Consider the following 23,258-nt stretch of genomic DNA (forward strand, 5'->3'; position numbering starts at 1 on the left):
GCGAAAATGTTGTCCTACTTACAAAAGCGATTTCTTGCTGTTTCAGGTTCACTGTCAAGAGGTTCTCCAATGCCGTATTTATTCTGGGCCATGATTCGGAATACATATTCATGGCCTTCTAGCAATTTAGGAATTGTGTACATGCACTCTTTGGGTTCACTGGAGACGCGTACCCATGTCTTCCTGTTAGCTTCTCTTTTCTCAATTACATAATTTGTAATCTTAGACCCACCGTCATCTTTAGGTGGAAGCCAAGATAATGTCATTTGATCTGCTGAAACAGATTCAAACTTTATGGGTCCCACGGGAGGGCCAGGACGACCTAAAATGGTTTAAAGAAAGAACACTTTATTAGTTACATGATTTTAAAGCCAAATATTATTTATGGACAAACATGTAGTTTCAACCAAACCATGCAATCTTTACCAAGGACATTCAGTCTCATCTCCTTGGAAGCTGTTCCCAGATTGTTTACAGCTGTGATGGTATATAAGGCAGTGTCACTCCTGCGAGACTGTGGGATAACTAAAGTGCAAGTGTCGTCTACCACCAGTTTGTTGACGTGGGTGTCATAGACAATAGGTTCTTTATTATCAGGCTTCTTTGGAGGAGCTTTAAACCAGGTTAATGTTGGGAATGGCACACCTTTAATTTTGGCCACTATGTTAACATCAGTTCCTTCTTCAACCTCCATGAATTCTTTTAGATCAATTGACGGTGGGCCTAGATTTTTTAAAAAAACAAAAGTTGTCATTAGGAGCAAAAGGCACTGAAGGATAGAAAGTAGAATTCACAGTGACTATAAAGCTATTTGGATCTACTGTAGTCTGACTTTGTGGCTCAGCCCAATATAAAGAATGGCTCTGTCTTTAAAACTATCACATTAGTTTGGTGAGTGGGCACATGTGGTCACCATCCTTTACTGGATTTACATGTGGCTATATATCAGTGATTGCCTCTCTCATATCTGGTATCGTCACACATGTGGATATTCTGACCAAAGAGCAGAGAGAAGACTGTAGTAGGTTAGGCTAGGGAGTTCTGTCATGGTATTCCCTTTAATATTTATGCAGAGTCATGAAGGGATCCACAGTGTTCATTCTGGGTGATTTCCTCTTTTGTGAAATATGACTGTTAGTAGAAGTGAAGCAATTTTCCATTTTCCACAAATTTAGTATGAGACTATGTAAACAGGGTGGTGATTATAGCCCTCTTTAGTGAAGAAGAGAACTGAACAAATACATAGCAGTAATGATGTAACAGTAATTAGAGGATGAATTATTACCTATTTGTTTATATGTTTTATCTATTAAAATGGATATATCATTATCTCATATAGAGAAAAATAAACTTGATGGTGAAGATAAATGGGTCTCAGCAGTTGCTAAGCAAATGACTAGTTACTTTCTGCCCCTTTTGAGTTAAAGCAGAAGAATTGCTTTAACTTCTGATAAATAAAATAGCCTGCCATGGAGAAAATTACAGTAACTACTGAAGTTACAAAAACCATCTACTTTAATAGAGAAAAGGTAACATGTAAGGAAATATGATAATTCTGTGGATGTTGAGGGCATGAATAATTGAGTAATGTGCCCATGTCTACACTCAACCCATGGTAGCTTCCCAATATACAGATATCTCTCTTTTAATTTTGGACTATTATTAAATATCTAGGAAGGCAGCCATACAGAAGACATGCTTTGTCAGTACTTACATGTCTGGTCTTTGACAATCACAGGGCCAACAGTGTCTGAAGGTTTGCTGACTCCTGCAGCGTTCACAGCTTTGACTCTGAATTCATACTCCCCACCCTCTATGAGGTCTTCGACGGTAAACTGCAGGTCTTCCACATCACGCTTGTTGCACTGTTTCCATGCTTCTTTCTTTTTCCCAGTAGGATCCCATGCAAGGCACTCAACAATATAGTGGGTGACAGGGGAGCCCCCATCATTCTTTGGGGGTTTCCATGACAGGTGTACCGTGTCCTTTGTTATGAGGCCAATCTTGAGTTTAATAGGGGGATCAGGAGGAACTGTAAAAACAGTTAAAGGAAGTGTTAAGCATTGTTTATAACAACCTATTTCAATTTTGAGAAGATATTTTAAATCCAGATTTTAAAACTTACATATTGGATCTCTGGCAGTGGTCCTCTGAATGGTTTCCACAGGTGGGCCGATACCAAAACGGTTTTCTGCTCTCACGCGGAAGAAATATTGTTGTTCGGAGATGAGATCAGGCACCACAAATGTGGTGCTTCCACAGTTTGGATTGACTTTAGTCCAGGCTTTTCCGTCAATAGTCTTCTTCTCGATAACGTAGCCTTTGATCCTGTCTCCTCCATCGTCATCTGGCATCTTCCATGAAAGTCTGCAACTACCCCTTGTGATGTCACTGACTTTCAGATCTTTGGGTGGGCCTGGTACATCTGATGGATACAAAGCACAATATAAACAACGTTTCTTAAAGGTTTAAAAATAATATTTCCTATTCTGTAGCAACTTTTAAAGCCTTTCTCACCCATCACTTTAACTCTGCAATTTGCAGTCTTTTGTCCAGCTTTATTCTTGGCTGTGATACTGTATTTGCCTGAGTGAGATCGTTTACACTCCGGAATTATAATTACTGATGAGTTTTCAGCAGTCTCCAGCTGTACGGAGAAAACAGTAGTCATATATTGAATGAAATTGAAATATTGAATGAATGCAGTATTGAAGTCAACCACATTCCAAATTATTAAAAAAAAATTGTTTTTTTACCTGTGCATCTTCGGGTACATCATGAACTCCATCCTATTAGAAGAGAAGATATAGTCAGTTGTAGTCTAAATACTCCTTATAGTGATTCAATGGGAGACACAGGAGAATTGTAATTTTCTTACCTTCATTGCCTTCTTTGCCTTTCCATCAAATTCCCAAGATGATTTTGGTGTGGGGCGTCCCTTGATGACAGCAGGAATCCTAATCTGTGACCCAGCTTTGCAAACCAGACTGTCTTGTGCGCCAATGTCAATGAAAACTTCTGGCACCTCTGTAATACCATGAATAATATAACATGATTTAACTCACATTTGTCCAAAAAAGCAAGTGACACATCTTCAGTAAAATTGTCAATTTCATAATAATATCAAAAGATGAATATATAAACTGAATAAAGACTCGTACCTAGAATATCAGTGGCAGGGATCTCCCCAGTCGTGTCACTTGGTTCGGATTCACCAGCTTCGTTGACAGCTTTCACTCTGAATCTGTACTTCCTGAGTTCTTTCAGATTAGGCACCACACATTCACAGGAAGTTATAAGTTTGTCTGGTTCATTTACTCTTTTCCAGTCAGTACTGCCTTCTTCTTGCATTTCTACAATGTATCCTTTGATTGGACTGCCACCATCTTTGGCTGGAGGTTTCCATCCTAATGAGATGCTTGACTTTGTTTTATCTTTAACTTCTGGGCAAGAAGGTGGCCCAGGTGGATCTAATAGGGAAAAAAAGAAACATCAAGTTTTGAAGGTGAAGTGGTGGTACGCTAGATTTACACGCCATAATATTCTTTTACTATATATGATCATATATTATTTTTAATGTATTAAAATATTAAAACAGGAATGCTAAAAGAAATTATCTTCTAGAGAAGAGAAATAAAGGAAACAGTCTATTTTCCTTTAGCATTAGTGAGAAAACAGAGAAAGCAAAAAACTAACGGGGAATAGAAAAACTACTTCTATCTCTAGCTAGATTTTCATTCTATTTACACATGATTAGTGAAAAGCTGTTTTACTTTTGAGATCCCTTTGAAGCAATTTTACTATAGTCTTTATTGAAAACTTAATTTATCATAACATGAAAATTTGAAAGTGATTTCATCATTAGCTGGTAAACCTTCGAACAAACTAATCTTAATGCTCTTTAGGGGCAGGATCAATGTCTATAATAATCACATAACAATCCTTCACATTTCTGAGAATGCTTTACAATTACTGAAATTCTTTTACTCCATTTTTCTTTTTAATCATAACTCTTACCCCTTCAGTTTTAGTATAGAACCTTGCATATAACACATGTTCAATGGTAGTTTGGGAATGAATGAATGACTACCTCATTACATGCATATGTATGTATGTTCCACATAGCACTTAAGAGTATTTAAATTTTTCTTTTAACAAATAGTTGAATTTTTCTTCTATAGAGAATTTAATCAGATATAGATAGAGCAAATAGAAAGCCACAGTATTTTAATTTTTGAATTGATATGCTCATAGATCTTTCAGAGAAATTTCCCTCTTTTATTTGACCTTGTTGACTGAGAATCTTATATTTTTGTTCAATAATATTATTGAAAAGCTAACATTTTGGTTTTTGTTGGATTCCTTACTAGAGGGTCTGTTTAGTGGGAGAGATGATTTCTACCGTATCTAATGAGATAGAAATTTATTTAAAGTATCAGAGCAGAGAGGAGTTTATAATCCAGTTCTTTATAATTGTGATTCCTCATAAAATGCTAGGTTTAATCCAAGAGTTTAAGAGATGTATGATTTTAAATATGTTTATGTATATATATGTGTAGTGTGTATGCATAGATATATAATATATATACATGCACACACACATACATATACTTCTGATACTCTATGTGAATATGAACCTTTTTACTTTAATAAATAAAATAATTCAGCACAGAAACATACAAGAAATGTAAGAGCGGAATTTCCCATTTAGTGACTTTGCCCTTTAGAAATGAGTCCCAGAAAGGGCAGCATACTCACAGATGGGATCTCCTGCAATAGCTGGATCTGATGGTTCACTGGGGGGGCCAATTCCTGCAGCGTTTATTGCCATGGCTCTGAACTGGTATTTAACGCCTTCAATCAGACGGGGAACATTGAATTCCACAGCTTTCAATCCCACTTTGGTGATTGGTGCTCTGCTAACACGTGACCAGTAGGCACCTCCCTCTTCTCTTTTCTCCAGCCAGTAGCCAGTAATTGGAGAGCCGCCATTGTCCAAAGGAGGGGTCCAGCTCACCAGCATGGATCCTTTGGTGCGCTCTAGAACTTTTGGTTTTCCTGGAGGTCCAGGAAGGCGATAAGGATCTTGAATGATCACTTTATCCGATTTGCACTCATCACTGATTCCATATTTATTCACTGCCCTGACTCGGAACTCATACTGACCATTGGGGATAAGTTTCCAGATCTAGAAATTAGACGAATAGAAATTTCTTAAAAAAGAATATACTTATATTGATTTTCACTCATTTAAAAACTCAGCTTATTTAGGGAGGGATAGCTATGAGAAGAAATATATATATAGACTCAAAACATGGGAAGACAGAGAAAAGAGAAAGCCTTTTAAAAATAAGAATATGTAAATGTATTGAACCTAATAGTAGATCTGTCAAGTAAAAGAGTATCTGTGTATCAAATAGTATTTACTAAGTGGTCTTATGTGCCTGGTGCTAAACACCACAATAACAAAATAACAGCTTTTTGTGTGTGGTTTTAAGCTTACTTATTAAATTCTGAAGTTATACTAAAATGGAATCAAATCAGAGTCATGTCCTTTTAACGTGTATAAGAAAATATTTTGAAGAGTTTACCCCATATCTTCTCTCTACAGCAGTGTTGGTGACTTCCTCCCATTCACTCTTTTTCCTACTTGCATCACGTTTGTCAATGATATAATGAGTGATTTCACTGCCACCGTTATCCAGGGGAGTGTCCCATGTCAAGTAGCAAGATTCAGCTTTAATGTCAGTAACAGCAAGATTTCTTGGTGGGGATGGGCGGTCTAGAAAGGAACCAAGAGAGGTGATTGAGAAGGCAATTCTTTTTTTTTTTTTTTTGAGACAGTCTCACTTCTGTTGCCTTGGCTGGAGTGCTGTGGCATCAGCCTAGCTCACAGCAACCTCAAACTCGTGGGCTCAAGCGACCCTCCTGCCTCAGCCTCCCAAGTAGCTGGGACTACAGGCATGTGCCACCATGCCTGGCTAATTTTTTTATATATATATATTTTTAGTTAGCCAATTAATTTCTTTCTATTTATAGTAGAGACGGACTTTTGACCTTGAGCAATCCACCCACCTTAACCTCCCAGAGTGCTAGGATTACAGGTGTGAGCCACCGCGCCCACCCGGCCGAGCGGGGAAATTGCTTTGTTTAAGAAGGCAATTCTTAAACAGACACTGGATGTCTTTTTCATATAAGAAAGCATGTCGCTTACCATATACTTCAACGTGAACGTTTCGGAACACTGAGCCAAGGCGATTGGAAGCAGTCACTGTGTAAGTGCCTTTGTCTGCCCGGACTGCTTTGGGAATGATAAGCTCAGTCTTTGCCTCGCTTCGGGATACTTCTTCCTTTGTTATCTGAAGCGCATCTGTGGGTTTTTCAATCACAGTTTCATTCTTGGACCACTGAATCTTAGGCATTGGGAGGCCTGTCACATCTGCGGGGATGTTGACGGGCTCTCCCGCCTTAACTTTGATAGTGTCGCCCCGAACAGCCAGACGCAACTTGATAGTTGGAGGCACTGCAAAGTGAAAGGAAAGAGAGAAAAAAAAAAAAGTCATAAGGATATTTTCTCCGCTTATGGGATAAAGGCAGCACTGTAAAGTACATTGAAATTATTATTATATTCAGATTCCACACCTTCATCATCTTGTATGACTACGTTAAGAGGCAGGGATGGTTCACTTTCACCAATGTCATTGACAGCTTTGACACGGAACTCATACATTTGGTGTTCGTCAAGATTTTCAACCAGAAAATTTGTGTTGGGGCAGAGGCGCGCGTTAACTCTTTCAAAGTCAGGTTTGTCGTGACGTCGTTTCTCAATGATATATCCTTTGATGGGACTCCCACCATCACTTCGGGGCTCTTTCCAGTCGAGAGTGATAGTGGACTTTGTCCTTTCTGTATATGTGAGCCTCTCGGGAGATGTTGGAGGACCTTTAGACAGAGACAAGGTAAAATCATGAGCATAAGATAAATATTCATATAAGAAGTAATATTTTACTCCAACTTAATTATGTGAAAAAATAGGCTTACGTTTGGCATAACCTTATACCCATCTTTAAAATCTTTCCTAAAACCTATCAGTTACCAGAATCATAGGCATTCTTACAGCAGAATTTTTCTTAACAAACTTTTCATCAAGATTACTAGTGAAAAATAAATCAAGAGACACATATGCTTTTTCACATTTAGCATTTTCGATTGTTTACCTCTGTCACTGGGAAAGCGTCTAATTTTAATGAACTAGGAAAGTAGGTCTGGGAAGTGTTTCTTTGAATGACCAGCCGAGAGCAAAGTATTTCTTCTTTTATTAACAGATAGTGGATACGTCTACTGAACACACTTTGAGTCATGTTTCCTCATGTGGGTTTAAAATATGGTGGAAAGAGAACTTGTGTGATGCTACTGCAGTTTTGTGTCCTGAAGGACACAACTAAGAGAGCAAGCTTTGAGTGGTGGAACTAGACCCGGCCAGGCTGACGGTCATGAAACCAGAAGCAGTGGAAGCCCAGCTCTGTTGTGACACCTCTGGCACAGCTTGAGGTACAGTGGACATTCTGAGACGAGCTGTAACAGTGGTGTAGGAAGTAATTATTTTTATTTTTCAGGGGGTAGTGGTGAAGGAATAACTTCTTCTGTCTCTTGAGGAATGGATCTTCCTAGAAGGCTTGGTTTCTTAGATGGGATGCCAGTGAGTGCAATTTTAGTGTTTTATATTGGTTTGTGAGAGATTTTTCTCTGGGTGGTCTTCTATTCTTTCGTGGCTCTTTCTGATTGTGGACCTCCCTATCCTTCCAGGGAAGGAATTTTTTCAGGGTAGAGGAGGCTAAGGCATTTATCCTAAGGCTGTTATCTGGCCTGCAATCTTTTAGAAAAACAGACAACTCTCTTTAACTACTAAATTGTTAAATCTTTTAAAAACCTACTACATTGTATTCCATTAGAAAGACTGAATACTTCTAAACTACTTCTAGGTTATTATTATGCCCAGTAGATCCCAGTTTTTCAGTGCACAAAACCATGCATGATTAATATACTTAGAGCCAAAAATTACATGGAAATTATACCAAATGTGGTATCTTTAAAGTTGCTAGTAATTATTTGATTTACTTTTCTTGTTACCCTCTGACTGTAGATCTTGACACTTATAGGAGCTTGAAGCCATAAAGTTCAGTAAAGAAATGATATAACTAAAAGCAAAACAGTATTTATTTTATAAACAGAATGTAAACCTTCTCTTTTACCTAGTGGATCAACGGCAAGAATCGGTCCTATTTCAACAGGAGGGCCACAGCCGAACTTGTTCTTGGCAATAACACGGAACTTATATTCTTGTCCCTCAATAAGACCTGTGATGTCACATTTAGATCTCTCAGTCTCTATTGCTTGTCTCCAAGTATGCATCTTGGCATCTTTCCTTTCAATAATAAAGCCTGTGATGTCACTTCCTCCATCATCTATTGGATCAGACCAATTAAGCAGACACATCTTTCTGTTTGTTACAACAGGTTTTAAGTCGACAACTGGACCAGGGACATCTACAAAACAAAAGAAGCCAAAAAAAAAAAATCAATGTAATAAGATAATATCACTTGGGAAAATCCTATGAACATCCATAGAACCTTCCTTACCGAAAACTTCTACCCTGGCTGCTGCGAATTTGGAACCACAGCTATTAGTAGCTGTTATCACATATCTGCCGTGATCTTTTCTCAATGCATTCTTGATAATTAGTTCAGATTTGGTTCCAACGTTCTCTATTACAACGCGGTCTTTATCCAGCTCCCCTTCCTCGATGGTCCATACTTTTGTGGGCACAGGACGACCAGTCACCACAGCTGGAATTCTAAGAGTCTTCCCAGCCATTATTTGTATTCCATTCTTGACGGAAACATCCAGTTCCACATTTGGAGGCTCTGTTATAAGAGAACAGTCACATGTTAGCCCAAGAAAGGTGAAAAAATAGCCCCATACTGAGAAAATGTCCGTAATTGTATTCAAATAACTTTTAAGTACCTTGTGGTTCAGCCACAGTGACAGGTCCTGTTTCTCCAGGTGGTCCTTCGCCGGCAGCATTGACAGCACTCACCCGAAGTTTGTAATCGGCACCCTCTCGGATTTCCCTGACGGTGTACTGACGGACCTTGACCATCTTCTCTGTGCAGCGTGACCATTCGTTTGTGCCAACCAACTGCTTATCCACAAAGTAGCCGATAATTTCCCCACCACCGTTGAAAGCTGGGGGTTCCCATTCTAGTTCAATAGTTGTAGAGCTTGTGTCAGCGACTCTTGGGATAGGTGGCCCAGGCGGAGCTAGAACGAATGCAGGTACACAAATCAAACTCATTGATGGTTTAAAAATGTATGGTAGCTTACTCTATCCCACTGTGTTCTTAAGGAATTACTTACAGATTGGATCACGTGCTGTTTTGGGATCTGAAGGTGGACTGAACTTTCCAGGTCCAGCTGCATTTTCGGCACATACTCTGAAGACGTAGGTGAGTCCTTCTAACAGGCCATCCACATTGGTTTTCAACGCATTCAGGAGGCTTTTGTTGACACGAGACCAATGTGTACTATTAACCTCACGTTTTTCAAGCCAGTAACCCAAGATAGGGCTTCCGTTATCTTTTGGCTCATTCCATTTCACTAGCATACTGTTGCTGGTCACATCTTCCACAAGGGGCTTATCAGGTGCATCTGGTGGTTCTGATAAAAATAATAACATATTGGGATTAATTCTCTAATATGAAATGATAATTCAATTGTACAGATTGTGATAATGTATATAACAAGGTATGTGGTAAAAAAGTAAACTTTAGATTCGAAAGGAACCTTACCAAATGGATCTTTAGCTACAAGTGGCTTGGAAACACACGGTGGTCCAGGCCCAAACCTATTTTCAGCTCTTACACGGAAGAGGTACTCTTTTCCTTCAATCAGTTTTGTTACTGAATATTTGCAATGTCTAAGTGTTGAAGTGACAACAATCCATTCTGAGTCAGGTTTTGTCTTGTCTTTCTTTTCCAAAACGTAGTTTATGATTTCACTGCCACCGTCATCAAGGGGTGGTTCCCATTTACAGAGGACTGAGTTCTTTCTGATATCTTCAAATACAAAGTTGATTGGCGGTCCCGGTGTGTCTAATATTTCAAAAGAGAACAGTGATTAAAAATCTGTTTAGAAATAGTTGCTATGGGAAATGTAACTGTTAGTATACTCCTTTGACATGATTTCTGTTTTTCCCACATCTGTCTATTTTTGTGACACATCAGCTTATAAGAAACACAGTCAGCTGATTTCTTGTTAGTTTATCAGGAGATAAAATGTGACTGAGGACAACTTCCTAACTTGTTTCTTCTTTTAACTCTCCCCAAACTCCTTATTTTTATGTTTTACTAAAACTCTTATGTAGACTTGTTTTCCTCTGGAAAGTATATTTTTAACTGTTTACCTAACACGCTGACGGTACAAGGGGCTTTTGCGATGCCATGGTCATTTTCAGCTTTGATCACATACAGGCCATGGTCAGGTCGGAGGGAATCTCGGACACGTAGCTGAGATTCTCCTTGTTTACTGTTGTTGATACTCAAACGTTGTGTCAAAGGCAGGACAAATGGTTCTTCTTCTTGAACTTCACCCTTCTTCTTTCTAACTATGGGTGCCGCTGCTCTCTTCTTAATTTCCTCTGGTGTAATGACGTTTTCATCCTTTATCCATGTAATAGTCGGGTAAGGTGATCCAGAAATAGTTGCATCAAGGGCTATTTCATCACCTCGTTTCACTTCTAGGCTTGTTCTCAAAATGATTTTGGGGGCATCTGTAGTGATCAAAAGCAATAATTTTTTTCAATCCTAATGGAAATTTCTAACAAAACACTATTTTCATTTGTTTTACAAAGAGAAAGTGGCAACCCCATTGAACAAGACTTACCAATAGGATCTACAGCTTTGGTTGGAGGAGTGGCCCGAGAAGGTTCACTAATACCAGCAGCATTCTCTGCTCGCACACGGAATTGGTACTCCTTTCCCTCTTCAAGTCCTTTTGCTGTATAGGTCAGGATCGGTACCAGGTGCTCATTGCATCTCTTCCATGTGTCTTCACCCTTGGCAATCTTTTCTATGATGTAACCCATTATCTTGCTCCCTCCATCATACAAAGGTGGCTTCCATGTAATAGTCATTGCTTTAGCTGTAGGATTATGAACCTCAACATCTATAGGTGGATCAGGGGGTTCTGAAGAACCAAAGAAAAAACTGTTAACATCAGGAAAACCATCCTCTTAAAACAAAAGCATTGCATATTAATCCCTGGCCATAGTACATCCATGCTCAAACTTACGCTTTGGATCTTGAGCAATGACTGGATTTTTTAGTTCAATATATTCGCCTCCACCAATCTTGTTGACAGCTTTAACACGGAAGAAGTATTCACCATTTGGTATGAGATCCTTCACAGTCCAAGACAGTTTGTTCTCACCAGACATGACTGGTATATATGTCCTCCTCCCAGCTTCTCTGCGTTCCAGGACATAATGAAGAATTGGGGTTCCACCATCAAATTCTGGAGGTTCCCAGGTTAATTTACAAGAACTCTTGGTCACGTCACTTGCTTTAATATCTTTGCATGGTCCAGGTAGGCCTAGTACAAATAAAATTGATCATTATTATTGTAATCCTGAAAACTAAGCATTTTAATAATGCATTGTTTGTAAGTGGGCCTATTTGCAATTTGGGGTAGGATAATCTTTCATGTGCTGGAATGGAATGTCCCTTACACAGCAGAGCATTTAGCATCCTTGCCCCCCAACTACTAAATGTCAGTAGTACCCCTCTGAGTCTTGGTGCCCAGAAAAAATGGCCCCATAAATTTCCAAACATCATTTAGGGGAGGGCAGAAAATGTTACTATCCCTGGTTGAGAACATTATTGAAAAATGTGAACTTATACAATTAAATGACTATTGGTCATTTCAATATTCTTTGGGTATGCTGTGTCGTTTATTTAAATTAGCATTTCACATGCAAATAATTAAAAATGATGTAAATTAGTTTAATCAGGGTTCAGCAATTTCATCTCTTTAGAATTGCTTTACTTCTCACATGGAAAGAAATAATCTGAAGGGACAGTTACTTTACAAATTGCCAATTCATGAAACCATTTACGCTAACACTGTAAAGTTAACTAATTCCCCAACATGTGAAGAATGTCTGGTGTTTCATCCAAGAATGATTACCTATGACTTTGACATTGATTGAGGCGGTTGCTGAGCCAAGCTTATTCTCCAGTGTAATGGTATAAACTCCGGCATCTGCATGGACACTCTTGGGAACTTCAAGGTGTGCAGAGATGTGATCATTCTTCATTGTTAATCTATCACTTGCTTTAATGTCTTTGCCATCTTTATGCCAACTAACAGTTGGAACTGGGACAGCTCTGAAGGGAACAGGAATGCTTAACTTTTCACCTTCAATAACAATAATGTCATGAGTCTCCAGGTCAATTGTTGGTTTGCCTTTAAGATATCATCCAAAAGAGAAAAAAAATGTATGTCAAAATACAGTATATGAGCAAAGCCTATTTTATTAACTATAAAAGACACTGTGTTCTTACAGTCTGGGTCTTTGGCGACCACATTTTCGGAGATTTCTGATGGCTCACTGACACCAACAGCGTTGACAGCTCTCACTCTCAGAACATACTCTTTGTCAGGAACAACACCTTCTTCAACCTTGAATTTCAAGTCTTTTATTGGGCGAGAATTAACTCGCATCCATTTCTCGGTGCCTACTGGACACATTTCAACATGGTATCCTATGATAGGACTTCCACCATCTTTCTCTGGAGGCTTCCAAGCAATGGCGATGTGCTTTCTCCCAGCATCAGTCACGTGTAGGTCAAGAGGAGGTGAGGGAGGACCTGAGGAAAGAGGGAAGCATTCACATCTGCAGTCTCATCATCCATTTCTAGACAATGTCCTTTGTATAATCAGCATGTCTTACCTGTTGGATCTTCAATTGACAGGAGCTCTGTGGGTTCACTTGGGTGACCAACTCCAGCTTCATTTTCTGCACGAACCTGAAACTGGACCTCTGTTCCTTCAATGACGTCAGTTACTCTGAAGTTACAATCGGGTCCTGAGGTCTTTCCAGCTTTCACCCAACGGGTACCTAACCTTTCTTTCTTCTCAATGACATATCTGTTGAAATAACAAAGCATTTCATTAACATTAATGAAAAAAATAAAGTTAAGAATTACAGTAAAATATAAGTTTTTCTTTATGAATGAACTCAAATTCTACCTCTGTATTGGTCTTCCACCATCATTTTTGGGTGGTTCCCACTTTAGGTCAACGTGTCGTTTTGTCACGTCAACCACTGCCAGAGCATAGGGTGGTCCAGGAGTAGCTGAAAGCAAAATAATCAATGATTAGAAAAATCAGAAGGAAAGTGATAACCTTTGACAAATGTTGTCACAAAGATTAAGTTAGAGAGCATACTAAAGGTGTCTTTGGCCAGGACAGAGTCCTCAATTTCAGTGTAGTCACTTTGTCCTATAGCATTTTCTGCAGCAACTCGGAACACATATAAAGAGCCCTCGGTCAGCGGGGTGACCGTGCACTTGGTGTCCTTGACCGTGGTGTCCACAGTTTGCCAGCCTTTTCGCCTCACGTCTCTCTTCTCCACGATGTAGTTGGTGATGGGCGACCCTCCATCTTTCTCAGGAACTGTCCATTTTAGGTCTGCTGTGTTTTTTGTGATATTAATAACTTCAAGCCAGCGAGGTGGTGATGGAGGATCTGAATAAGAAGGAAAGAAAAACAAATCCAACTTTTTTATTGTCCAATAGTCAGTCTTCACTGAATGTTCTGGTAGTCACTAGGAAATACTATAGTGAGGAGGAAATAATCATAATGATGATGAATTTTTCATATTCTCTCATAATATATAGTTCTCAGGTAGACATTAGAAGAATTTCTATACCCCAGACATCACGAGTGACTTACATAGCTTTTCCCGGCAAAGCACAGGGTCGCTGGGTTCACTGGGTTCACTCTCTCCAGCCTTGTTCACGGCTCTAACTCGGAATGAGTATTCCTGCCCTTCCATGAGCCCGGGAAGCAGGTGCTGGGTGGTGGGAACTCCTTCAGCCACTCTGACCCAGTCTTCTGTTCCAGTCTTTAGCATTTCAATGACATAAGACTCAACCTTTGCCCCTCCGTCATGTTCTGGCTTTGTCCAATGCAACGTTAATGATGTTTTGCCCACGTCTTTTACAATTGGTTTTCCTGGAGGCCATGGAGGATCTGCAAGCCAATGAAATCATTATTTAGGTTTGTTTAAAAGGAGTTAATATAAGTTTCAAAACAACCACAGAAAATTACATAAATAATACCTATGGGATCCTTTATTAAGATTGGTTCAGTTGATTTGCTTGGTTTTCCAGGTCCAGCAAGATTTTCAGCCAACACACGGAATCTGTATTTTTTCTTATTGGAGAGACCTTTCACTCTGAATTAAGAACAAAGTGTATGTGTAACATCATGGTAAGAAACAGAAACCTATATTTATTTTCCATAGAAGACTAATTTATTTAATTTGTGAAAAACTGATTTGGAAATTTAACTGGAACTATTTCAACATAAATTTAAAATTGCTTTTTAACTGTCACACACTTTAGATTTGAACAAATGTATCAATCTAATTATAATATCTATCATAATGATCATTATTATAATATACTGGAGGGCTCAACATTTTGAAACTTCCAGAAAGTTAACATTTTATAATCAACTAAGAAATGTGTTCTTGAATAGAATTTATATCATTTTTGAAATCATGTGCTAATAGAAATATAAATAAAAAAATTTTGTGGTAATATTAATCATTCGTAAATTGATACAAATGATTAAGGAGTGATATTTTGAATATATTGCTATTTTTACATCTTGATGAGGATTTTGGACATACCTGTATGTTGTGTCCTTTACTGGCATCTTATTGCATCTAACCCATTTATCAGTATCAGGATCTAATCTTTCAACCCAGTATCCAGTGATTGGGCTGCCACCATCATCATCTGGCTCACACCATGTGAGAGTCACTGCATCTTTAGTGATATCAGAAGGTTCTAGGCGAGTTGGAGGTCCAGGCGGATCTATAGGTAGGGTAATGAAATAAAATGTTATATGTCTTACATATAAATATGACACCTAAATGCAAATTTGACATAGCATCTTTTTTTTTTTTTTTTTTGGTCAACTGATTGAGAAACTTACCAAATGGATATTTGGCTATTATTGGAGAGGCCTGAACTGGCTCACCAACACCATACATGTTTTCTGCAGCAACTCTGAAGATGTATTCTTTATTGGGTATTAATTTGGTTGCTTTGTAGTTTGTATCCTTGACAGTTGATGAGAGCTTGTGCCACACTTCACTGTCAGTTGCTCTTCTCTCCACGACATAGTTTGTGATCTTCGATCCACCGTCATCTCGTGGTGGGTTCCAAGTTAGAAGACATGACTCGCTGGTTACATCTGTGATGTCAAAAGCAGCTGGTGGTCCAGGTTTATCTGTGGAGGGTATTACACAAGCAGAAAAAAACACAATTTTTTTTAACCATGTTTTATTCAGGAAAGTAGCTGAAATGAGTTTCTCCTGTTCTAAAATGAGAGCCTTTCTTACCTAAGACATTCACTTCCACCACAGCAGTGGCCCGACCACAGACGTTCACAGCCTCGATGATGTACCTGCCCGTGTCGCTTCTCTTACTGTCAGTGATAGTCACTGTGGATTTTTTAGGAACATTTTCAATGGTGATTCTTTTGTCCGGTTTCAGAATCATATCAGCCTTCGTCCAAGTTATTTTAGGTTCAGGTCTTCCAGTTACAGTGGCAGGAAGTTCAATCTTAGTTCCGGCTTTTACAGTGAGACCAGCAAGGAGCTTCACATCGAGGAAGATTTCTGGGGCCTCTGAATTGGAAAAGATTATTTACAATGTTAGCAAGTTCAAGCAGAGTTAAGGTCAGAGGACTCACTGATAAGATAAAGATCAAAAGTAAATACCCTGTGTGTCCACAGCCTGGATTTCCTCCGTGGGTCTGCTTGGCTTGCTAGGTCCTAGCCTGTTCAAGGCCTTCACACGGTAGGCGTACCATTGGCCTTCCTCCAGACCGGTCACTTCCATTCTGTCAGAAGACAAAAGAGGATATTTTACTGTCACGGAGATAATCTGTTCTACCGTGTAGTATTCGTAATCTTTCCAAAATTCATGCTAGTTAATACTAGCATAATACTAGTTAGTCTTTCAACTAAATCTCATTGCTTCAGTGCTGTAACTAACGTAAACCTCGAGCAGGAGTACATTCAGGGGCAGTTTTTAAAATCAGACAGGCACACCAGGAGGATTCTTAATGAAAAAAACTAACATTTAAATTTCCCCAAAGAAAGCCCATTTTAGTGAGTAGAAGTACACATTTACTGTCATGCCAAATAATTAGAAAACTTACTTTGTTTCTGCAACAGGTTCTCCACAGGGGACCCATTTATCGGAGCCACGTGGACATTTTTCAACCATATATCCTTTGATGCGTGAACCACCATCATATTTAGGGGGATCCCATGTTAAGAAGATGCTCTTGGCTGTTCGGTCTCTCCATTTAAGATTCTCTGGTGGGTCTGGTACCGCTGTAACATTTGAAAGAGAGAGTCAGTCTCAGGCCTTCTATGAAGTTATCTCCATATTCTCAACCCCTTCCTGGCCCCGTAACTTCAACTCTAGGTCTAAACGCAAAAACGGGTAGCACGAGGTTAGGTAAGAAATCATCAAGGATGTACTTACTTGCAGGAGCTGACATATTTACAGGTTCATCAACATATGCAGGCTCTCCAGGGCCACACTTGTTACGAGCACAGACTTTAAATAAATATTCTTTTCCTTGAACAAGATCAGGAACTGTGAATTCTAGGTCAGTCACAAAGTCCATTACCTGGGATAAAGAAATACAATTAATTAGTTATTTCCCAAAAACCCTTTTTCTAAGTCAAAAGATTTTTACCATGAGCAAAGATACAAATGGAAGTTGTTTTGAATGCTAAGAATTATTCTCACATTAATTTTATGTGAGGGAAAAATTGCAAAATAGGATACATAATATTTGATCCTTAATATAAGAAGAAACTATTTCATAGTTTGATACATTAAAAAAGATGGCAAATGAGGTATTGATTCTTTCTACTAGCTTTGCTACTAGAAATATGATTTTAAATCAGGGTAAAGAATAGTAACTAGTATATCATATCAGAACCTGAGTTAGAAGAGAAAGAAAAAAATAATAGTAACTAGTTTAAACATAAGGAAGAAAAAAAAGTCCGATTAGGCCAACTAAGTTATTCTAGTGGAATGAGAAGTGGTGTGACCACCAGGGAAATAAATACTTACCTTCCTTAGAATGACTTATAGCTTAATGGGGGCATATTTAGTACTTATCAGGTATAAAGTGATCAGGTATGTTTTATTTTTTAACACACCTAGCTGAAAGTTTGGTAAGGCTCACAAAATGAGGCAATTATACCAAACCTAGGTTGAAATACCTTAGGAAGCATTAGCATCAGTGCATTTTAAAAAAGTTTTGGAACATTTTCAGTGAGGTAAAGGTGAAAAGATGTGACACATAGAAGTTTCGCATGGCATCCCAACCTTCTGGGACTCCCCCAGTTCTCATTTCTGGAGCTGTTGCATCACTGCTCAAAACTTACTTTAGTCCATGTTTTCCGGCTGACTTCTCGCTTTTCAACAAGATAACCAGTTAATGGACTCCCTCCATCATCATCAGGTGGTTCCCAAGTCAAATGTACCGAGTCCTTGGTTATATCACTAAATTTCAGTTCTTTTGGTGCACTTGGGCGAGCTGAAAAAAAATGCAATCACAAGTCAGTATCATTGATAGCTTGAACCAATATTTGTTAATACTGCCAGATCACCTTGGATAACAAAAGTTCAGTTCCTTACCAATTACATTGACGTCAATTTCCCCAGAGATTGCTTTCACAGGATTTTCTAATTTCAGTGTGTAAATGCCCTTGTCTGGACGCTCACTTGGAGAAATTACAAGTTCAGCATAGGCAGATATGGTCTTCATTTTCACACGGTCCCCTGCTTCTAGTAACTTATCTCCAAAAGTCCAGGTGGCAGTTGGCCTTGGATAGCCCGTACTTGGAACCAGGATCTTGATCGGATTTGGGACAATAACTTCCAGACCATCTTTAAATGCACTTAAATCCATTGTTGGTTCAACTACAAAGAAGAAAAATTAATGAGTTTTCAGTACTATATTTAAGTCCTTGTTACCCCAAAGTAGCTCTGTGCTATTCCCAGATCTAAAAATAAAATATCCATTTACCAAATGCATCATCAGCAGTGAGAGGACCAAGAATTTCAGATGGATCTGAAACACCAGCTTCATTTTCTGCAGATACTCTATATAAATATTTATTTCCTTTTTGTAATCCAGTAACCTAGAATTATGAATTAATATTTGTAAAAAGTGTATATACATTTAAGTCTATGATCATACATTGAATATTCTTTTTTTAAAAATGCAAATGCCCTACCTTGTAAGTCAGTTCAGGGACAAGTTTCATATTACAACGAATCCAATTATCTTTTCCTTCTTCACATCGCTCAATTATGTAGCCTAATATTGGACTTCCTCCATCTTTCAGAGGAGGTTCCCATGTGAGCTGAACTGATGACTGAGTCTGATCTGAGGACTTTAGATTCACAGGAGGACTTGGTCTCTCTGGAATAAAAGAGTTGGAGCATGCCATTTAATTTAGTAACAATTTATTAGGGCAGTGCCAGAATCAATTCTATCATCCTCATTAAAAATAACAGGTTTACTGAATTCATTGAATAAATGTAGGCACAGTCTGTGTTTCTACAAATTTTTCTGATGTTGTAACTTTTCACTAGCTTTTGTTTAATTTGATTTACTTTAATTGATAGGCCTAATTTCTGGATTTCATGCAGTAATTATTTTCTTTTTTTGATGAGCATACCAATTGGATCAGCAACTTTGACGAAGGGTGTGGCTGCACTTGGTTTTCCAACTCCAATTCTGTTTTGGGCTCTGACCCGGAAGCTGTACTCCTGTCCTTCCACCACATCAGTGACGGTTGCAGAAAGGTCTTCAGCTCTTACAGTCATGGCAGTGTCCCACCTGATAGAAGTCTTGTCTCTTAATTCAATGACATAGTTTGTGATCTCAGCACCTCCATCATACTCTGGTGGTTCCCATGTCAGTGAGACACCAAATTTATTCACATCAGTGATGGCTACATTCAAAGGAGGGCCTGGAACATCTGGATTTCACCACAGAAGAAGGAAACAAGAGCTTTGGGTTATACTGGGGATAAAAGCAAAGATAAACTAGTTTGTCATTTACTTAAAAACTTCTTACCATATTTACTCCTTGCTTCTACAGGATTGTCAGTTTCTACTGGTTCGCCAGTGCCGACTCTATTTCTTGCACTCACACGGAAAAGGTACTCAACTCCTCCTTTTTGTAGTCCAGTGACAGTAAACTCACAACTGTCTGCACGGTCAGTGGCCAGAACCCAGGTCTTCCTCTTGATGTCACGTCTTTCAACAACGTAACCTATGATTTTGCTTCCACCATCAGTTAATGGTTCTTCCCAAGCGAGGCTCACTTCACCATCAAATGTTTCTGTCACTTCTAAGTTACGAACTGGCCCAGGAACATCTGAAATTCACATACAAAAGAATTTTTAGTATTTTATCATGCTTTTAAGTTGTGCTTGGCCAATGAAGTCTGAGTAACTCAAGGGCTTACCAATAACTTTTAAATTGATGAATCCTTCTGCTTTCCCATGTTTGTTCTGAAGCACAACTTTATACCTTCCTTTGTCTTCTTTCTTGGCTTCCAAAATTCTGAAAGAAGTTTGGTCGGCTGTGGTATCAACAGTTTTTGAAGACAAAGGTTCATTTTCTTTAAACCATTCGGCTTCTGCTTTGGGGTAGGCATCATAAGGCACCACCATTGTCAGAGGCTGGCCGACATCAACCACAAGGTCTTGATCACCTGTCTTGATTTTTGGAGCAGCTAGGGAGAAAGATAACATATGAATACTTTGAGTTTTGATGATTCACTGTAGTTAAACTACATCATATCTTCTTTACTATGCATTTGTTAGCAAATATTGGTTGCATAGAGTTCTCATAGATTCCTCCCTTTTTTTCTTCCAAATTATCAGATTTTGGAGAATAGAGGGTCGAAGATGGCATGAAATCATAAAACATCCATTCTTTGCCAAAAATAATAACTCAGTATAGTGCAAAACATGTTTTGGGTGTTTTTTTTTTTTTTTTTTTTTTTTTTTTTTATGGAGTAGGCACTGCATACTTTGTTCAAGATCAATGAGACAAACTTTTCCATATGTACAGAATGAAGTACACTAATTAATGACTTTTTATAATGACAGCCTATAAGGATGTCTTGGTTCAGTATGAGAACACATCTAAAAATCATAGAGAGGTTTGGAAAGTAGAAAGTGTGGGGCTTTCTTTAGGTTTGGGAAGACTCTCAGGGTGATAGGTTAGTTCAAGAAATTAATAAACAGCCACCATGTGCCAGGAATTGTCAAGATTCTGACATGTGAAGATGAGTTCTATCAATTTCCTCTTACTCAGGACACTTACTGTGTAGTGAGAAATTAGAATAGTTACCATGTGGGAAGGGCTTACTAGAAATGAAAGTCTCTCCTTATTATTATCTCATCAAATAATTGTGAAATCTAAAATCTATATAGTAACTATGATATTGTGAAGATATTTTAGAATAAAAGAAAGGGACTTACCTGCCAGTTCAAGCTTCGCTTTGGCTTCTTTGTCTTTGGCAATAAATCTATATTCACCCTGGTCACGAGGCTTAATGTCACAAATCTGTAGCCTATGTATCTTTCCCTCACTCATCATCTGGTGTTTATCACCCTGGACAATGACCATGTTATTTCTTAGCCATTGGACTTCCACCTTATCTTTATTGAGCTCAGCTAAAAAGACAACATCAGCACCGGGGGCTTCTAGAATGTCTTGAGGAGGCCTGATGATCTCAACAGGAATTTCTGGAAAGAAAATGTGAAATAAATACATATATGTTTGTATTTGGATTAACAATTTTTAAAAATCGATAACTAATATTACAATTGTCCTTTCAATTAATACGTACCTTCCACAAAAAGTCTTGCCCGGGACTTCCTGTCTTCTACTCCACAAGCGTATTCACACTCATCATCCAGCCTGCAGTCTTTTATAATGAGTCTATGTGTACTTCCATCTTTTTCAAATTTGTATCTGAAGAAGAGATTGAATTAATCAGTTAGCTTGCAAAATGGACCACTAAATTGTCGAAAGTGAATACATGGCTACAGAAATAGAGAACGAGAAGCTTTTGCTTACTTTTTGCCTTCTTTGATTTCTCTTCCATTTCTGTACCATTTTACATTTGCTTTTTCTCTGGAGAGCTGGCAGGAGAAGACAGCATCATCGAACTCAGTGACTGTCTGGTCTTCCAAGTGTTCCACAAATTCTGTAGGTGCTTCAATGATAAGAAGCTCGGCCGCAGATTTATCTTGTCCAGCAGTGACAACATATTCACCTTCATCTGGGAAGCCGCAGTCTTTAATGATTAGAGAGTGCTTGTACTTATCAATTCTGTATGATACACGGTTGTCAAGAGGCACTTCTTCTCCGTTTTTGGTCCACTTTAGTGTAACATTGAGACGATTCACCTTGCACCAGAATGTGACAGATTTCTTCTCCATTGTTTCAATATCTTTAAGAGGTTCGATGATCCTAAGGTCTTCCTCTGTTGTAAAGGAGAAGAATAATATTGATTTTAATTATTTTCATAATAGAAATTGATGAAAAAAAAGTCTCTAATGCCATATAAATTATTTACCTTCTACTATTAGATTGGCTGCACTTTTAACATTTTCACCTCTATGATTGGTCAGAGACACATTGTAGTTGGCTTGGTCGTCTAATTGCGCATTTCTAATCCTGAGGGTGTAGACCAGGTCTTTTTGGAGAATGATGTATTTCGAACTGTCAAATATGGCTTCTTCATTTCTGAACCATTTGGCTTTGGCACCTTCGGTATTGACCTCACAGTTGAAGACAACTTCTTGTTGTTCCTTCACACGGGTGTCCTTAAGAGGGACTACGATTCTGAGTTTTTCTGAAAGCAACCAAAAAGATTTCATAGTAAGAAGAAAGACCAAAATAGTAAATACAAACACAAATAAACCCAAAAAGCAAGAACATACTCACCAATTACTGTCAAGTGAGCTGCTGCTCTGGCGGCCCCAACCATGACCACATAAGTGCCCATATCTTGTAAGGTGGCATCTTTCACAACTAGGATCCTCTTTTTACCATCAGCAATAACGTCATATTTATCTCCAGATTCAAGTATTTGATCATCCCTTTTCCACTGGACTGGAAAGCTTTCTTTCGATATAGTGCAGACAAATTCAGCCTTTTCTCCTTCAAGTATTTCAAGGTTTTGAGGCTTTGAGATAAATTCAGCAGCAAGTTCTGGAAAGAAAAAGTTGCAAGATATTGGAAACTTATGCATTTATACTTTAAATATAACAAGTATGAATTATTAAAAATAAAATATCAGTCATTGTAATTTTCATACCATGTACTTTGACTTTGCCATCAGTTCGAGAACTTGGCAGTCGACAGTTATAGTTGCCGGCATCCTCGAGGTGAGCATTCTGAATGATCAGGATTCTCTTCCGTCCATCAGTAAGTATTTCATATCTTCCTGTTTCAATGATCTCTTCATCCCCTTTGTACCAGATCACATCTGCTCCAGGCTTGGAGACTTCACAAACCAGTTTTATAGTGTCTGTTTCGCTAACTTCAATGTTGGCAAGATTTTTGGTAAAGACAGCTTCTTCTTCTGCAAGAAAATTGAAAAAAACATTGAATTAAACTGGAAATTTTTATTTTTTCCATAGACTTCTGCAAAAAATGATTTTGCTTTTACCCAGGACTGTCAGCATGCCAGAAGTTCTCGCTGTCCTCACTTCACAGGAATATTCGGCTTCGTCATTCAGTAGACACTTGTTGATGACAAGAATACGCACTGCTCCCTTGGATATGATGTCATATTTTTTGCCCTTTTTAATTTCAGCACCATCTTTAAACCACTGAACC

General features: G+C 38.5%; 1 protein-coding gene across 45 annotated transcripts in view; it reads right to left on the reverse strand.

Moving 5' to 3' along the window:
* The window catches only part of TTN (titin), a 273,099-nt gene that overhangs the window by 73,567 nt on the left and 176,274 nt on the right, over positions 1–23,258 (reverse strand). For all 45 annotated transcript variants that reach the window (XM_076005692.1, XM_076005688.1, XM_076005677.1 and 42 more), the window contains 47 exons: positions 23,089–23,257; positions 22,735–23,001; positions 22,362–22,628; positions 21,991–22,269; positions 21,489–21,897; positions 21,259–21,383; positions 20,888–21,154; positions 19,864–20,133; positions 19,471–19,773; positions 19,070–19,372; positions 18,623–18,810; positions 18,412–18,526; positions 18,021–18,305; positions 17,768–17,919; positions 16,851–16,998; positions 16,519–16,696; positions 16,076–16,197; positions 15,695–15,982; positions 15,286–15,582; positions 14,978–15,164; positions 14,403–14,518; positions 14,014–14,313; positions 13,507–13,806; positions 13,309–13,414; positions 13,010–13,206; positions 12,621–12,926; positions 12,244–12,522; positions 11,350–11,649; positions 10,942–11,244; positions 10,463–10,828; positions 9,849–10,151; positions 9,418–9,717; positions 9,025–9,321; positions 8,640–8,924; positions 8,253–8,546; positions 6,643–6,942; positions 6,215–6,523; positions 5,592–5,782; positions 4,759–5,188; positions 3,162–3,470; positions 2,879–3,027; positions 2,757–2,789; positions 2,518–2,647; positions 2,126–2,425; positions 1,715–2,032; positions 427–723; positions 23–322 (listed from right to left, as the gene is read on the reverse strand). In XM_076005692.1, the coding sequence (XP_075861807.1) occupies positions 23–322; positions 427–723; positions 1,715–2,032; positions 2,126–2,425; positions 2,518–2,647; positions 2,757–2,789; positions 2,879–3,027; positions 3,162–3,470; positions 4,759–5,188; positions 5,592–5,782; positions 6,215–6,523; positions 6,643–6,942; positions 8,253–8,546; positions 8,640–8,924; positions 9,025–9,321; positions 9,418–9,717; positions 9,849–10,151; positions 10,463–10,828; positions 10,942–11,244; positions 11,350–11,649; positions 12,244–12,522; positions 12,621–12,926; positions 13,010–13,206; positions 13,309–13,414; positions 13,507–13,806; positions 14,014–14,313; positions 14,403–14,518; positions 14,978–15,164; positions 15,286–15,582; positions 15,695–15,982; positions 16,076–16,197; positions 16,519–16,696; positions 16,851–16,998; positions 17,768–17,919; positions 18,021–18,305; positions 18,412–18,526; positions 18,623–18,810; positions 19,070–19,372; positions 19,471–19,773; positions 19,864–20,133; positions 20,888–21,154; positions 21,259–21,383; positions 21,489–21,897; positions 21,991–22,269; positions 22,362–22,628; positions 22,735–23,001; positions 23,089–23,257 (11,737 nt within the window). The remainder of the gene's footprint in view (positions 1–22; positions 323–426; positions 724–1,714; positions 2,033–2,125; positions 2,426–2,517; positions 2,648–2,756; positions 2,790–2,878; positions 3,028–3,161; positions 3,471–4,758; positions 5,189–5,591; positions 5,783–6,214; positions 6,524–6,642; positions 6,943–8,252; positions 8,547–8,639; positions 8,925–9,024; positions 9,322–9,417; positions 9,718–9,848; positions 10,152–10,462; positions 10,829–10,941; positions 11,245–11,349; positions 11,650–12,243; positions 12,523–12,620; positions 12,927–13,009; positions 13,207–13,308; positions 13,415–13,506; positions 13,807–14,013; positions 14,314–14,402; positions 14,519–14,977; positions 15,165–15,285; positions 15,583–15,694; positions 15,983–16,075; positions 16,198–16,518; positions 16,697–16,850; positions 16,999–17,767; positions 17,920–18,020; positions 18,306–18,411; positions 18,527–18,622; positions 18,811–19,069; positions 19,373–19,470; positions 19,774–19,863; positions 20,134–20,887; positions 21,155–21,258; positions 21,384–21,488; positions 21,898–21,990; positions 22,270–22,361; positions 22,629–22,734; positions 23,002–23,088; position 23,258) is intronic.

This window comes from Microcebus murinus, chromosome 8, assembly GCF_040939455.1.
Source record: "Microcebus murinus isolate Inina chromosome 8, M.murinus_Inina_mat1.0, whole genome shotgun sequence".
NCBI lineage: Eukaryota > Metazoa > Chordata > Mammalia > Primates > Cheirogaleidae > Microcebus > Microcebus murinus.